This window comes from Artibeus jamaicensis, unplaced genomic scaffold, assembly GCF_021234435.1.
Source record: "Artibeus jamaicensis isolate MK-2021 breed Jamaican fruit bat unplaced genomic scaffold, CSHL_Jam_final scaffold_833, whole genome shotgun sequence".
Lineage (NCBI taxonomy): Eukaryota > Metazoa > Chordata > Mammalia > Chiroptera > Phyllostomidae > Artibeus > Artibeus jamaicensis.
Window position 1 is genome coordinate 21919174 of NW_026522056.1, and position 16746 is coordinate 21935919.

At 47.1% G+C, this 16746-nt stretch overlaps 1 protein-coding gene and 1 long non-coding RNA gene across 6 annotated transcripts in view; one reads left to right on the top strand and one right to left on the bottom strand.

Annotated features, from left to right (window-relative positions):
* The window catches only part of SNX25 (sorting nexin 25), a 93409-nt gene extending 78958 nt beyond the window's left edge, over positions 1 to 14451 (bottom strand). For all 4 annotated transcript variants that reach the window (XM_053659821.1, XM_053659823.1, XM_053659822.1 and 1 more), the window contains exon 1: positions 13766 to 14451. In XM_053659821.1, coding sequence (XP_053515796.1) covers positions 13766 to 14149 — 384 coding nt within the window. In that variant the 5' untranslated portion in view covers positions 14150 to 14451. The remainder of the gene's footprint in view (positions 1 to 13765) is intronic.
* LOC119036887 (uncharacterized) lies at positions 13219 to 16050 on the top strand. 2 transcript variants are annotated; one of them, XR_005080085.2, is made up of 3 exons: positions 13219 to 13385; positions 14891 to 15065; positions 15911 to 16050. It is a non-coding gene; the product is annotated as an uncharacterized LOC119036887 (long non-coding RNA). The 2 variants fall into 2 exon arrangements; XR_005080086.2 differs by lacking the exon at positions 13219 to 13385 and adding an exon at positions 14456 to 14722.
* Positions 16051 to 16746: the final 696 nt, after the last annotated feature.

Sequence of the window (16746 nt, forward strand, 5' to 3'; positions counted from 1 at the left end):
CCTCTAAAGAAACAAGCATTCTCGGTATGTCCTGACATTAATTTCTACTGCACTTAGCAGATAAAACTGCCCCTGAGCACAATGACAAGCCCAGGCCCTGGATAACCCGGCCCCGGACAGTCAAAAGACAGCAGCTCCCCCCAGACCCACGCCTGGCCTCTCCCACCCCTCTGACTTTATAATGGGTACTGCAATCTTACTTCACAGGCCACATTTACCAGGGACCTTCCGGAGGCAATCCCTTCAGTCAAAAGAGAAAGAAGAAGACGAACAACGTGGACCATTGGGGCAGATCACATCCAGGGACCCTCAGCTCCACTCCCAGGTCTCATAGCCACGCCACAGGCTTTGGCATGACAGTCAGGAGACCTCCGATCCCTCCGACCATCCCTTTTCTCTACACCCTTAGCTCCCTCCTGGCCTCAGCTCCTTCTTGGTTTTGTGACACCTGAACGACTCTCGTCAAGCACACCTGCGCCCTGGCCTTGTCCTGCCGGGCCCCCAGCCAGTCTTCTTCACCCAAGGCTGGAGCGGAGTGCGCCTCTGACAAAGCATCACCTCCCGGCCCGTGGGCATCGTCGCCTCCTTGTCCTGTCCTCTAAGACAATCCACCCACTTATCTGCACTGTACCTTGTCTCCTCCTCAGGCAGGAGAGCACAAAGGTTAGGAGGGGCGGCTCCTGGGTCAGGAGCCTGGATCCCTCATTCATTACCTCTGTCACCTTGTCACCTTTGAGGTGACAGAGGCAAGTCACTTAACCTCTTTAAAACTGTTCCCTGTTCTGTAAGATGAGGGTAATAGTAACTATCTCATGAAGTCACTGAGGGTTACATGAGAATGTCAAGTGCTTAGTACAGGGCCTGGTACACGGTAAAGGGTCAATAAATGTTTTTGCTGCTATTCTCTCCAATAACTTCCCCCTGAACCTTCACACCTCTCTTAAAATCAGTCTTTACGCACGTCACTCTCCTCCCCATCAGCAATTAGCTTTGCTCCCCGCTTACCAAGAAGATGGAGGTGACCAGCAGGAGGTGTCCTAATGCCCTGCCTGCCTCCCACAGAGTCCTCCTTATCTGCTCCCATTCTGCCTCTTTCACATCAGCCTCGAGCCTGCACTGCCCGCCTGTGCTCAGACCCTGGCTGCCTGGACACCACACTGTCAATCACATACTCGTTTCAGAGGTTTCCAGGCTCCCCCTCCACTTTACACGGTTTCCCTTTAACCCAGAAATGTGCTCAAATCTCTCCCCTAACAACAAAAAGTTCCCGAAAACACACAGCACATGGAGCTGCAAGCACTGCCTTCTCTTCCTAATCGCTCAGCCAAGCGACTTGAGCACAGTCCATGCGCTGCCTCTGCTCGCTCACCCCCCACCAGCCTTTCAGCCAGTGCAACATCGTGTCTGTCCCCAAGTCCACCCTGACCACCTGAATGACATGGGCACAGCCCTCCCAGCCCGCATGTTGTCAGAGCCAGCGGACGTGTGTCCTCCTTCTGGACCTCTCGGCTCCCCCCGGCAGCCCTGGCCATCTAGTCCCTGCCGCCCTTGGCCTCCCTGGGCTTTCCCCTCACACCGGCGGGCTCCTCTGTGCCCGCCCTTCGACTCGCTGCTTCTCAACCATCCCAGGCTACCCTTGGCGGTCATATCAAGCCTGTGTTTTAATACCGGGTATACACTGACTGCCAGCAAATCTACTAGTTCACCCCGGTCTCTCCCTCCAATCGCAGGGCTAAACATATCAATAAGGTGTCTCAAAATGGGCATAGCCAAAACTCACTTCATTATCTTCTACCATCACAAACCTGCATCAAAGGGACCTATGTCCATTCAACCACTCAAGCCAGAGACCTGGACTTCACCTCGACCTTCCTCTCCTCACCTCAGTAAAAGTTTTTTGGGCAGAAACAAAAAGTATGGTGAAGTCGACTGCATGGAAGGGCCATTGACTTGGAACTTTAACAGCCAGGAGTGAAGGTGCACAAACGAGGCAAAGGCCTTCCCGGGGCCCACAGCTGCACACAGACGTCACGGCGAGATAAACTCGGGAACTGCAAGTTGATTCGTGTAAGTGAAGAGTGAGAGTGTGAACGACGAGCTAAAAAGGGAAGTCAGGAAGATCTGTGATGCCGAGTGAGATGTTCATTGTTTTCACTCCGCTGCTTCCTTCCTCTCCAAGTGACCCACTTCTAGACGACTGAGCCAGTCACAGAAATCCTGCCCTCGCACCAACAGCTGGGTGGGAATGGGTACCCACCCGAACCCGGCCAGTAAGCGGGTGTGAAGGGGACAATGTCACAAACGTCGCTAAGGATGCCCTCCTTGTTCCTCTGGATGTCATCTTGTGTCGCTATGGTACCCGAGACGGCTGCAGTCCTACGGTCCATAGCCTGCAGGTTCATCTCACTCACCTGGGTGGGGGGAGTGCAGCACGGAGCTGAGAAGAAAACAGAGAATCGGTGCAGGAGGCTGGATGCTCCCCCATGGAGAGCCTGCCCACCCCTGGGCCTGTCCTGCCTCTGAATTATGTATTGTTTTTTTAAGATAATGAATCTCCTACTGGTGGGAAAAGAGGAAGGGGATACAGGGACTGGTCGCGTTTAAAAAACATTGGGTCAAAAGCAGTTACTGTGGGGTTCCTCAGACTGTTAACAGAAAAACACTCACCGTGAAGCTTTAAGAACGTAGTTTTTCAAACCAGCCTTTCATCCTTCCTCTTTGTTTTCGCCGGGTCCCTAAAAGCATCTCCCAGAATGAAGTGCTTATCGGTCATAGTCTAGAAAGCTCTGATTTTTACCGGAACAGGCGAAAAGACTAATGACTGACTGTTGCGATGACAGAGTAGTACAGTCACCGAACAAAGCGCTCCAGGAGCCCACAGAGATCACCGTCCGTCTGTGAGGTTCTTGCTCGGGACACAGATGGGTTTCAGGTTATGCGCCAACTCTAGCAAATTTTTAGTGGCTACCTGGGACGCTATATTGAAAGGGATTCTGAAGCCTCATCCAGATTCAGCAGGAAAACAAAACAAAACACAACGATCTTACCCGATTTGTACGAGACCCTTTGGTTTGCAGGCCAGCACTCAGTCCACTGAGCCACACCAGCCAGGGCAAACCCCAACCTTCACAACCCTCAGGATGAAGGACCCAGCATGTGCTCTCCCTCCTGCGGTCACATCCACACCTTTCCCACCCGCCTCTGCTTCCCACCCAAGCACCTACCTCCTAAATTCCAAGGGGCCCCAGGAGACTTGCAACCAGGGGAGTAATGGGCAGAGGCGACGCGTCACGGAATGAACCCCTGAGCCTGCCCCCAAGGCCCCTTTTCTCCGACTTGCCAGTGAGTGACACCCCACCTTGGCTCATTTCTTTCCCTGCTGTTTCTAGCAAGCCAGAGCAGCTGCGCCTGGTCTCTCTCTTGTTGCTCCTACCCTAAGCCCTTCCTTGTTTCACCGCCCCCAGCTTTAATAAAGGGACTGTCAAAATCACCTGGACTGGTGTTGTGAAATCTTTCCTACATGAGACCAAGGCTGCACACACTACAGGCAGCCTGCTCCAGCCTGGTCCCTTCCTGGTGACAGCTAAGTGCATAAGCTCCAGAGTGAGACCGACCTGGGTCTCATTCTTAGTTCCTCCCTTTGCCTGGATGCATTGTTAGCCTCTCTAAACTTCAGTTTTCCCACCTGCAAAATGAGATCAGCAGTCCCTACCTCACATGGTAGATGTAAAATAAAACTGGGCAACACATATATTCACCTGCATACAGTAAGCGCAATAAACATCAAGTTCGGCAATAACAATTACTTTATGACAGTCACAGTATGACTCCTGTAATACACCTATTTATCCACTGTGTCACATGTAAATTACAGTGCAATGAATCAAACTGAAGCCACAGAAGCCATTTCCCTGAACCTGTTAATGATGCCCAAACAGGCTATATTAAGCAAATGCTGAAGCTGGTTACAAAGCAATATTCAAAACAAGTAAGAAGACAGAGACAGTATGGGTGATTGTTATCTGCAAAAGACAGATTTCGCTCCCATATTTCTCCATAGAGAAGGACAAGAAACAGTGACCAAACCAAAGCAGTGAGTCTCCCTAACGTCTAGAATGAGTTCTTCTTTTCCACCCCTGGCACCTGGGACTTTCAGTGCTAAAGTGAAGACAATTCCAAGCAACCCAGGACAGTCGTTCACCCTACAAAACACGGCTCGCTCACATAGCAGCTGGGGCTGGGTGTGGCTGTGTCACTCAGAGCTGAGAGGCACAGTGAGTCCTTGAAACCCCATTTCCCATGAAAAGAAATCAGGGCTCTTTCTGTCGAAATGGCCATTTCTAGGTGTGAGCAGAATTACGAATGCTCAGAATAAACCTGAAATATCCTGTTAAACCAGGTACAAGAAAACTCTCAGAAACGAGAAGGGCCATGTCAAAGGACTCAGTAGGCAACTTGAAAGGGCTCTCACTGGCCAAAGATGGAATTATATGAGCTTCAAAAACAATCATCACAGCTGACTGAAACCCATCAAAAATGTTCAAACCCATGACTTCATAATATTTTTTTTAAACACACAACTGATTAGTCACTTTCAGAGGATGACGAGGAACTAACTCACTGTCTTGGAGATCAATAATCAGAAAGAATCTAGCATTCATTCTGCTTTTTATATGAACCATACTGCTGTGTAACCAAATAGTAGATGAGGGGAAAGTGTCTCTTTTTAAAAAGTATATAAAAAATAAATGAAAACCAAAACATCACCATTTTTTGTTGTCCCCAACAAATAATGGATTCGGGGTATTGAACATCAACAGCGACTAACACAGAAAAGACAATCAGACAGTACACACTTCCTAGAGAAAGGTCAGACCACCACTTTCACAGTCCTGCCGACGGGATCAAACGCACATCTGGTGGAGCCTCTGGACACAGCTGCCAGTTTGCGGGGCATGCAAAGGAGGGGATGGTGCTGAACTGGATCACTCAGATGCAATCCACAAATCCCAGACTCTCAGACACACTCCAGGACAAATGCTCCAGGTGCTCCACCAGCTGAAGTGTAAGGAAAAGGACAGAGGGGGGACCTTTTTTTAATGGGCAAAAATCAAGTATAATGTGCACAGGTGCACATTTGAACGATAAAAGGATAATGACACGCAAGGAAATGATTACTATAAAGTCAGGATGGAGTTACTTAGGTAGAACAGAAGGGGCTAGCACTGGGTTTGGGGAAGTCACAGGGTATTCCCTTCATAACCATTCATCCAACTTGACAGTTAGGTTGTGTAATTTTTCTGGGTCTGTGTCTTTAAATGTTATAATAAAAAGTTTTTTAAGTAAAGTATAAAAGTCTACCACTTAAAACTTTCTATATTCAAAGCGCTTTTATAAATACTAAATATTTGTATTTTTAAATCCTATGACATTGTTCCAAACAAGCCCTGAAGGTATTTACTATCTCCATTTTACAGGTAAGGAGACTGAGGCTTAGAAATCTTTTTAATTTGTATGTATGTATGTATGTATGTATGTATTTTTAGAGAGAGGGGAAGGAAGGGAGAAAGGGAGAGAAACATCAATGTGAGAAACATTGATTGATTGCCTCCAGCAACACGCCCTGACCCAGGGACCAAACCCACAACCTAGGCAGGTGCCCTCATGGGGAATCAAACCCAGGACCTTTTGCTGTGCAGGATGATACCCAACCAACTGAGTCACATGATCAGGGACAGAAATCTTAAGCAAGTTGCTTATAGTCACAGAGTTATTAGGGCAGAGTCAGGATTCAAATTCAGACAACTAGCTGACTCTGAAACCATCCTCTTAATGTGTATGTCCTATTGATTCCCAGTTATTCACTCAAGAAATATTTATTGCTTACCTACTAAACCAGATACAGTGGGGAGCTTCCACCTTCGTGGAGTTCAAGGTTCATGAAAAAGAAAGACAGAGAATTGTGCACATGAGTATAAAACTACAACTGCAGCCAGCACAATGAAGGAACGGAATGCGGAGCCATGAGAATGTACACGACTGAGAAACAGGGAAAGCTTCGCTGCAAAAGTGACCGCTACAGTCTGAGTTAGGGGCGTTCACGAGGTCAGGGGGCAGCAACAGGCAAAGAAGTCACTGACGGTGGAGGAGGGGGGGAGCCTGGCATTTTGAGGACTGAGGATGAATTGCGAGCTATGAAGGTAGTTAGGACAGGAGGTGAGGCTGGAGACCTGGGAAGAACAGGAAGCGACTCATGGGTTTTAATAAAACGAGTTGCTGAAGAGGAATTTGACTGGGCTTTCGGTTTTGAAGGAGTGCAGTGGAGGAGGAGCCAGTGAGGAGGCAGAGGGTACTGCAGGCACCTAGGTGGGGCATGATGGTAGATGGGACCCAGTGCAAGAGATTGAAAGAAGTGAATAAAAACAAGATATGCAAGAGGTAGAAAGACAGGACTTGTTGATGGACTGCATACGGGGAGTGAGGAGAAGGAGGTGTCAAGGACTCCTAGACTTCTGGCTGTGGGACTAGACTTTCACGGGTGCTCATCAAGACATGAGGACCAAGGGACGAGGGATGGGGACACTGGGACTTGAGTTCCCAGCACCACTGTGAGTGCCAAGGGGACATGTCAAGTTAAGCAGTTGAATGAATAAGTCTGAGGCCCAAACAGAGATCTGAGCCTGAGGAATAAATCCCTAACCCTCAGTGGAGAGACGGTTAGTGGGTTAGTGTAGGGGGCTTGAGGGTGAGGCTGCCTAAGAGTAACGTAATTAAAAAAAAAACAAAAAACAGATTTCAAGAGTGAACTAAATTTAAATCTAGAAAACAAAGCAACTTCCTGAGCTTATTTAGGGATCAAAACCTCACAAAGGTTTAGTGAAATAGGGAAAAAAAAGAAAAATATGAAATTAACAGCCTTGGGAAAAACACATTGACATATCTGGATCATTTAAGATGTTCATTTCGTGTCTAACAAGTTGGCCGCGCCTGCTTGCTGCCCTCAGGTGTATATCTGCATGAGCTGACTTGCACAGGAGCCAGTGCTGGCTTGTGCATCTGGCTCAAGCTTAGAGACCTCTAGGAAGCTTTGGAGCAGGGAGAGGAAGCCCTAGCTTGACCTCAGGGACTGCCCCAGGGCATGTGGAGAGGAACCACAAACAAAAGGGAAGGGGCTGTCCTACCCAGAGAAGCAAACAAAGGCAGAAGCCACAGCTTCTTTAATGGGGTTTAAAAAAAAAAAAAGCTTGTCCAAATTAGACACACAGGGCAGCACTCCCAGCTTCTATACAGCCCGTGCTGCGGCCCTGATTCGGAAAAAAGCACGAGAACTAAGCACTCCTGGCTCTCCAGCTTCAGGGCCCTGAGACAGCAGGAGCCCAACAAGAGGTGGACTTTTTCACGCGTGGCAATGGTTCCGGCAGGCACAGAAATGGAAGAACGTAAGTGAGCTTATCCACAAACACAGGAGACACTGCCTGCGGACTCCTAGAAATGGAGGTGGGGTGGGTAGAGTTAGGGGCGCTGACCAATGAGGCCCTGTGTGAGTGAACGAGCAGACACCCACAAAATTTTGGTTGGTACTATTAATATAAACTCCCTCGTGCAGGTGGGAGAGAACTACAGAAATTCAAGTTTGAGTTTACAAGGGAGTATTTGTAAAAAATAAAAATAAAAAAAATAAAAATAAATGCGTCTTACTCTCCAAGAGGTGTATTCTCCACTAAAATTGAAAGCTTATGGGATAAATGCTAGCGACCTAAGCAGGTTCATGTGTCCATGCACAATTCATTCCATTTTCTCTTGGCCCCAGAGGCCTTTGCCTGGAGCCACTGTGTTCACTGCTCTTGACATCCAGCTTGTGGCAGTTCACACGTAGAAATGCAGGACGGCTGCCACATGCACCCGGACTGACCAGCGCCTAGAGGAGAGGGACTGACAAGCACTGGCCAACCCCAGGGACAGAGCGGACACACCTCACACTCCTAACTGCATTCTCTCAAAGCAGCACCTGGACCCTGACCAGTGTGGCTCAGTGGGTTGGGCAGCATTCAGCAAACCAAAAGGTTGCCAGTGGGATTCCATGTCAGGGCACGTGCCTGGGTTGTGGGCCAGGTCTTCAGCTGGGGGCGTGTGAGAGCCAACGGAGCAATGTTTCCCTCACACGTTGATATTTCTCTTCTTCTCTTTCTCCCTTCTTTCCCCAAAATAACTAAAAACTTTTTAAAAAAGAAAAAGTAGCACCCAAGCTGACAAGCCCAGCAAAATATAACCCCACTAGGCTTTCTGGAAAGTTCCACATAAGCACACACCCCAGGGCTAACGCAAGATGTGCCAAGGAGTGACTGGGCCCAGGCCCTGACCCCCAGGGTACCAGGAAGTGATCCCTGGGGAGAGCTATCTACCCTCACCATCACCCAACCGACCAACCCTAGTTTGGAAAGTGACCTGACAGTGAAGGGCTGAAACATAAATTCCCTGGTTTGCAATATTTTTCTTTCAAAAGCAAAGCTGCAATTAAACCAAAAAAAAAAAAAAAGTTTATATATGCCATCATTTTAATCAGCCTTCCACAGAAACTCTTTATTTTCTAAAGCCCAAACCCTCAGCACTGAACTTGCTGAGTCACCTTTTAGTGCAATACAATGACTAGGACTCACACATTTTAAGGAATCTAGGGCACTTCCTATCCCCCAAATGATAAGGTTGGGAAGTAAGAAGGAAGCATTCAATTACTGGGTGACATCACAGCATGCACCCAAAACAAAAGCAGCCTAAGTTTCAAGAGTGTCAGAAATAAAGGCTCCAACTAGAATGTTCCAGTTTGGAGACTTCCATCCTCCCATCTGTAAATAAACAGGAGGACCCTTCAGTTTGGGGCTGATTTCATCATTTGACGACAATGTTAGGACCCTCTTGAAAAGATCCTTGGACCTGTCTGTACTGAGGACTAATGGTAATGAATGAGCTGCCATACCTACAGACGGATGAGACTCCAATTCTGCTTTTCTCAATGAGGGTTTCCAGCATGGGGCCAAAACCACCTTTCCAATCCGAGCTGCTCCGAGTCGTCTCACATACTCATGGGCAACTCGAACCCAAATGGTACATGTACTGCATCTCTATGCCGGTTTGCTTGGTTTAGTTTGCCTTATTTTTGTACAGATTTTAAGAGTACATATTGCTCCCTTCAGACAGCTTTGCTAAATTCAAATACACACTTTCTCCCTTTCTTAGGATACATGTTGGTCTTGATTAACTTTTTTATGTTCTTGATTTAATCATGTACTGTATCTTCTGATTTCAAAGATATATGGTATATACCTTATATATGGTACTCATATATCATTTCATCTTATGTTTATGACCTTAAGAAATAGTTCCTTCAGAATAAAGATACCAAAAATAAGTAATTCCTCCTTTGTGTGTAATCACTGTATATATATATATCAAGAGATTATAGGCATCAAAAACTTTTCTTAATATACATTTGCATTCGCTTATATAAGTATAACATATATTTGAAAGAATAAATAGCCCCTGTTAATAGGGGCTAAAAGGAAGAGAGTTTTTTCTGCACTAGATACACTTTCATATGCTTCTACTTAAAAAAAAACACACATATGATTATATAACCTGCATTAAAAATTACATTGAAATATTATAAACAGTATAAATGTAAAGTGCAATAAAACAGCCCTTATACCACAGGAATACTTACCTAGACAGGATTTTATCATTTAAGGGATTCTCAACAAACCATCTTTCCCCAAAAATATTTTTTAGCCACCTTGACTGAAATCCCCTAGTTAAAATGCAGACACACACTCTGAAGACAGGAAGTGCATTATGCCATTACCCATTATCCAACGATTGAGGATTAGTTTATCACATTAGCATAATAAAGGCAAGTTACAAAGAGGCCGTGTGTAGTCTCCCTAATTCCCATTGCTTTTCCTTTTTTCCCCTCAAATAACTAAATTAACTTTGTTTTACTCAAAGAACTTCTGTATTAGCAAAAGAACTCATTTAGGAATTCTAGAAGTCCTACCCAAGCCAACTGGAGCATGGATTGGTCCTGTGGATGTTTCACTGTCTCTTATAAACGTCCCCCTCCCATCCAGTGTGGTCCATCAACCCGATCTCCTGGCCCCAGAGGCTGGCCCAGGGAGTATCTCCTTCATCTTTGAATCCTCCCACTCCCGACACTAAAACATCGCCACACGCTTCCAGAGAGCGATGATGAAAGTGAGCTTGTAGTGAAATCTCGTGGGTGAAATCTCAAATCAAAAGCGTCAATGAGAGACTTAAATTTGTTCTCATCTCAAGCAATAATCCCCTCATTCAGGCAAAGTCCGTCTATAAATAGCCTACTGTGTCCCTAGAACAGCACTCAGCAATTAACTAGGCAAAAAAAAAAAAAAAGACCTGGCAAGATCAGAATAGCAAATATATAGCAGATAATAAGTCAATTCTTAGTTAAAGAGATTTGATGAACTTCTAGAACTTCCCTGCCTGAACTTTGAAGGCTTTCATCACTGTTATCTTTACATGGCAATGGTCTTCAGTTTCCCATACGCTGTTAGCACATGTCTTTTTCCCATTATACGAAGATGCACTTTGTAAATCTGGCTCGGTAACGAGAATAAGTTTTCTAAACTATTGATTCGCTTTCACCATATTTTGCTTGCTGTTGTCTAGAGTCACGTAACTGGGGCTAATGAACCTCAGTCTCTTGGTCCAGGTGAGTTACCAGTAACTGGCCTGGCACAAGACCAAGCTACAACTTTAGACTATGAGAGCCTACCCAGCAAAGGCGGGCTAACAATTTTAACACAAGCAGAAGGCCAGCTCCAAAGTGTCACAGCTTCCGTCTGCTGACCTGTGAGCAATGCAAGCTTTTCTAAAATGAGGCCCTGTTATCAACTGCCAACCAAGACTTTAGTATCAGCCTTTCTGACCTTACACAAGTTTTCTTAGTAGCTGAAAATACCATACTATTTCTGCCTGAAATACTATGGTACCTACAAGGGATAACAAAAGGTATCAATCATGGGGTCTAACTGCGTGGAGTTCAGAGCCAATACCTCCACTGTGAAGCAGGCAGAAGCATGTGAACTCTCCTGGACATGAAAGCACCTTTTCCCTTTCAGTTGAGGCCCCTCTAGCTGCCAACTTTTACCAATGTACGCATTTTTTCCTCTACAGAAGGAAGTCAAGAAGAAAGAAACAGGAAGGAAGAAGGGAAGGAATGACTAACGGATTGAAGAATTAGTCCCAGTGTCTGTCTTGTCTAGCTGACACTACAATAATCCAAATGTACACAAATGAATGAGGACCTTCTGTAGCTCTGTTGGTTAGAGCATCATCCCGATAAGCCAAGGTCAGGGGTTCCATCCCTGCTCAGGGCACAGACAAGAATCGACCCACGAATATATAAATAAGAGGAACCAACAAATGTTTTTCTCTCTCTCTCTCCCCCTCAAATTAATTTTTTTAAAAAGAACAAAATGAGAATTCTTTTTTCATGCTGAGCCAAAATTTCTTGTAGTAAAGTAGTCACTGTATCGTAAGAGGCACCATTTGGTTTAGCGCTAAGCAGCCTCCCCCTCCACATATGTTAGATGACCTAAGTGGTCCAGCTTCTACCCCCACAGAACTGCAGATATTTTATACTACACCATGTGCTTCTGCTTCCATTCATAAAAAGAACACTTTTTTAAAGCCCTCAACACATATTGTTAGAAACACAGCACAACTAAAGGCATCAGTACTAGTTTTAAAAAGAAGTGTAGGTGATTAATATGCATTTCAACTTTAAGTAACATATAACTGAGTGTACTTATTTTCTTATTTGAGGCTATTATAAGAGTCCAAGTTCTAAAAGACTGACAAACAATTTACTTTCCTTAGATTATACTTCATCTCTTCCAGTACTTGAAATCTTTAGGTAATATACATGAGAGATTACATACACTGTTAGTTTACTGTCACCTTTAAAGTATTATTTTCTCTAATTCCTCTACCAAACCAGCTTTCTGGATTATCCAGGTTTAACCTGCCCAGAAGTGTGAGTGAGCCAGGAGGTCTGGGAGAATGTGTTTTCCAGGTATCAGGATAGTAAATCCCAACACGAGACCCTCAGAGGTAGACTACAATACGAGAGCTTTGACCCTGACCTCGCCTTTTACACTTCCTGTCCCCATTTACTAGGCACTCTTCCTTTCTTTTAAAACGGGTGTCAGAACCAACAATTAATGAGCTGCTCAGATGTCAAAAAAAATTGTCTCTCCCCCATACACAGCAACCAAGCTGCCCTATGAGTGCTGCTCACTGCAAAAGCCATTCTTCACCACTTATCTTAACCACTTTTTGTTTCATGGCCTTTATCACTATCCAGAAGTATCTCATTTGTTCACTGTCTGGGCCCCCATAAGAATATAATCTCTACAGAGATGTGCATTCATGTGTCTTGTTGATTGAATCCCAGCGTCCAAACTAATCTCTGGCTTGTACAAAATACTCAATAAATATACACACCGAATTACAACTTCTTACTCTGAAGAATTACAAGGTCTTTTATAATTGATCAGTGATCAACAAACCAACTAGTAAAATCTTGGGGTCCTTTTTTAAAATCATTGTAGAGAAAAGCAAGAGGAAAAATACACGTGCTCACCAACTCTTGCTACATTAGACATGAGAAAATGGACAGCTACGTGAAGGTTTTTAAGAAAAATCAATATTACTAATTTTTGAGACTACTTATGAAAACAGAAGTTCCTCCTTCTTAATACACTGAACTGTTGATCAGCCTACAGAGTGAGCATGCCGGACTGCCTGGCCCACCACTCTCCGGCCATTATCTCCGAGCTGCGTACCGGCTCAGTAAAGGGTATTTTTGGTGAAGAGCAGTGATGATTTTTACAAACATCATTTTACAATGATGTTTTATCAAACACAACAGCTCGGGAGTCGTGATCCCTGTAACAGATATCCTTAGGAAGTTGAGCCACCTCCACAAAGTGCCTGGGCAACTTCGGTTTAATGACAGTCGGGCAGAGGGAGTCAGACTAAGATACAGTCCATTTCGCTGAAGGGTATGAGCCGGAAGCTGGGAGGCAGAGAAAGTAGGGGTTTGGCACTAGGGAGAAAAGAGCTCATTGAAAATACTGCTTCTTTCCTACATTCTCTAAGCACCGCCCTACTGTTCCCTACCTCACAGACAACAGCCTTCCTTTTGTGGCACACTACAGTGATTTCTGGCACCCCACCACCACCCCCGCTTGGTAAATCGCAGAAACGGGCCGGGACTGCCTTACTTCTCAACATGGTGGGACCAGGATGTCGTGGTATCGGGCGCACGCGAGTTGGAAAAGAGGGGCTGGGTGAGTTGGCCTGGGCCAAGTTGGTCTCTCTAAGCCAAGTTCCCTCCTCCGTAAAATGTCCTGAAGTTACCTTCCGCGGAGGACGGTTAGCAGACCCACTATAACGACCGACCCCGGGTGCAGCGCCTGCGCCCAGGGAGCGCTGTGCACGGCTTCCTGGCACTCGCCCGCCGCAAAGCAGTATCGGGGAACTAGAATGGTGGCTCAGCCAGCACGGTGGTGGCTGAAGATGACTGCGGAGCGACTCCACCGCCTAACACCCTGCCTCTCGGCCGGCCCCGCTGCGACCACCGGGTCTCGAGAACGGGCGGCGGGAACCAGGGGCCGGCAGGGCCAGGCCGAGGCCGGGGCGCGCCAGGAGTGGAGAGGCCGGTACTTACCCCCGGCCGGCGACAGACGGCCTCTACCAGGCGTGTCCAGGCGGCGGCGAAGTCGGGCGGCGGGGCTCGCCGGCTCCGGCAGACGAGAGAGAACAGGGTCCCGAACAGGAAGGCGGCCGAGGCGCAGCCCAAGTACAGGACAAGGCTGAGCAGGGCGGCGCACGGCCCCGTGCCTCCTGCCCCCTGCCAGCAGCCGGGCCCCAGGTAGGAGAGGAACACCGCGGCGAGGATGGCCACGGCCACTGGCACCCGCCAGCTCCCACCGCGAGGGCCCCCTGGAGCCACCGCGTCCTCCCGGGGCTCCGGCCGCCGCTGGCCTGGAGCGCCCACGGCCGGCGCTGGGCTGAGGCCGGCGCCGCTGCTGTCGGTGGCATCGGGGTGCATGCTGCTTGCTGGGCCGCTAAGGACAGGCACATCTCCTGCCCCGCTGTCCCCCGGCGCAGCCCTGGACCGTGGCCTCTGCGCGGCGTCTCCAGCCCTCGCCGCTCCCGCCGCCGCTCGTGAGGCAGACGGAGTCCCCGATCATGCCCTCGCCGGCGGCCCACGGAGGGAACGGCTCCGACAGACGCCGCCGAGCTCCTCTCGGCGACCCCTCAGCGCCGCCAGTCGGCGCGGGGCCCGCAGCTGCCCGCCGGGCGCGTCCAGGTAGCCGGGCAGTGTTGTGACTTCAGCAGGCGAAGCCGGAGGCGGGGCGGGGGCGGGGCGGCCCTGAAGTGCGGGTTAGGCGTCGGCCCGGAGCGGCGGGGCCGGATGAGTGACAGCTGCGAGGCCGGCTGAGTGCCCGCCCTCCGCAGCTCGGGGGAGGGATCGGACCCTCAACTACCCAGCCGGGGAAGGGGCGCGACGACTGGCAGCGGAAGCCGCTCTGTCCTGGGCCTCCGGGTCCTGCCAGGACCCCGTCTGTGGGTAGAAAATTTTGCTGCAGGTGTCAGAAGCTTTTATAATTCTCGAGCTCAGGTGATTCCTTAGTCCTCGCTCTCAGTTCATCTCTGATAAGAACCTCCTTGCACGCTTACAGGCCCCCAAATGTCTGCCTTGTTTTCACCTGCTACTTAAATGGGCAACTATTCCGGATCATCACTTTCAACAGTTTCCTCTAACAGCCTTGCCTTTCCCATCCGCCAGCCTCGGGGAAGGAATGAGACAAACGTGGAGGAGTAAATGAAGCCTGCAATTCCTAGTTGTGCCAAGGCCCGAAGAAGTCGGCCTGGTGCCAGGCGGGCACCAGCTGCCATCAACGCTTTGGCTCCAAGCCCCTACATTCCACTGCCAACAATTCAATGCAAATGCTATTGCCCACGTAAGTCAAAGTAGTCGAAATAATTTTTAGAGTACATCATTTCTATCATGGTCCCAGCGTTAATATAACAGACAATGCTTGCAGAGAGGATGGCAATATGCTAGAGATTACGGTTACTACTAAGACCAATGAAGCAGCAGATGTATCTTGCATGGATAAAGGGATTCTAAAGAGATGAATGATTATTTGAAAGGAGGGTGACAGAGTAGAAAGACCAAATCCAGAACTGAAAAGGGAAAGAAGGGAAGGAGGGGTATTGGTAAACCTATGAGGGGAGCAGTGAGAAACAAGGAAGGAAATGGGAGACACTTGTAAGCAAAAGCCCAGGGCTCTCTGCCTGCAGCCGTCGTGATGAATTTTAAGTTTAAAGGCGCTGTTGTTTTCCAATAAATTGAGTTATATCCTGCTTCCCAGTAAGCATAGTTGAGAAAAATAAGGATTAAAATATTTTTTCAGTACTGTAACTGTATTGTGTTTTTCAAAGCAATCATGCCTCATGTCAACAGAGAAATATACAACATTAGTAAACTATTGAGTGCATCTTCTTTTAAAACAGAATTGTATCAGAGGTTATTATTCAAAAAAGGAAATACTGGTGTCCACAGACATACATAGTCCACCCATGTAGTCATGTCTTCATAATTAATTTTTCCGGAGTGGCAGAAATTCAAGTGGGAGGAGGAGTAAGAGGTCTAAAAAATCGTCTGTAAGACTTGGTTGTAACAAAACGGCACATAAGTGAGGTATATGATATATCTGTGTAAAATGTATTTACGTGTGTGGTTTTTAAAAATATTTTTGTTTTAAATATTAATATTTGCATGACACTTCTTATACCTTGTAAGTCAAGGACAAGATAACAACTGCCTTTTGCCAGACGTGACTTTGCTGTGACCAGATGACATCAAGACAAGCTGCGACCTTCCTGTTCTTCTTGCCTTCAACCCCCCCCTTTTAAAAATAGATAAATAAATACAGCAGTGTAACTGAACTCGAAGCATTCCTTTTGCCCCTAAAATAGTTAACATTCATCTCACTACCCCTCCTCAAAGTGCACCCCACTAATCCAAATTGTTTCAAGGAAAGCATGTTATTACCAACAATCATATCTATATATTTTTGTTTATATCTATGCCAAGGACTGTGTGTAGAGGGCTCTCTATACCTTTTCCAACTGAAGCCCATGGCTGACAATAACAGTATCTAACTGCACACCCCGTATGCCAGGTACTGTTATAGGCACTGGACATGCTTTATCTACTTCCTTCACAGCAAGCCCGATAACCTTATCCCCAGCTACTCGTGAGGAACGTGAGGCAAAGAAAGTAAAACAAATAACTTGCTCAACATTTCAGAGCTAATAAATGTTACGGTCTGGCTTTAGAGCTGTGCATTTAACCACCGTGCCACATTGCTTCCAAAAATCTGTCACTTACTCATCCCTTGTTACAGAGAAGAAACAACAGGTTTAAATCCTGCACAGTTTAAGACACATAATTCTATTGCTTTAAAGCATTGAGTGTGGTGCTTTCTGAGTAAAGCTGGTGGTATTTTGGCCAGGTCCCTGACTAGTACTGAGTGAGTATAACTTCAACAAGTAAAGCACAAACTGGTCTTTCTTTTATTAAGAGCCCTGGTCTGCAACTCTTAAGACCCTAATCTTTCCAACACACCAATTTAT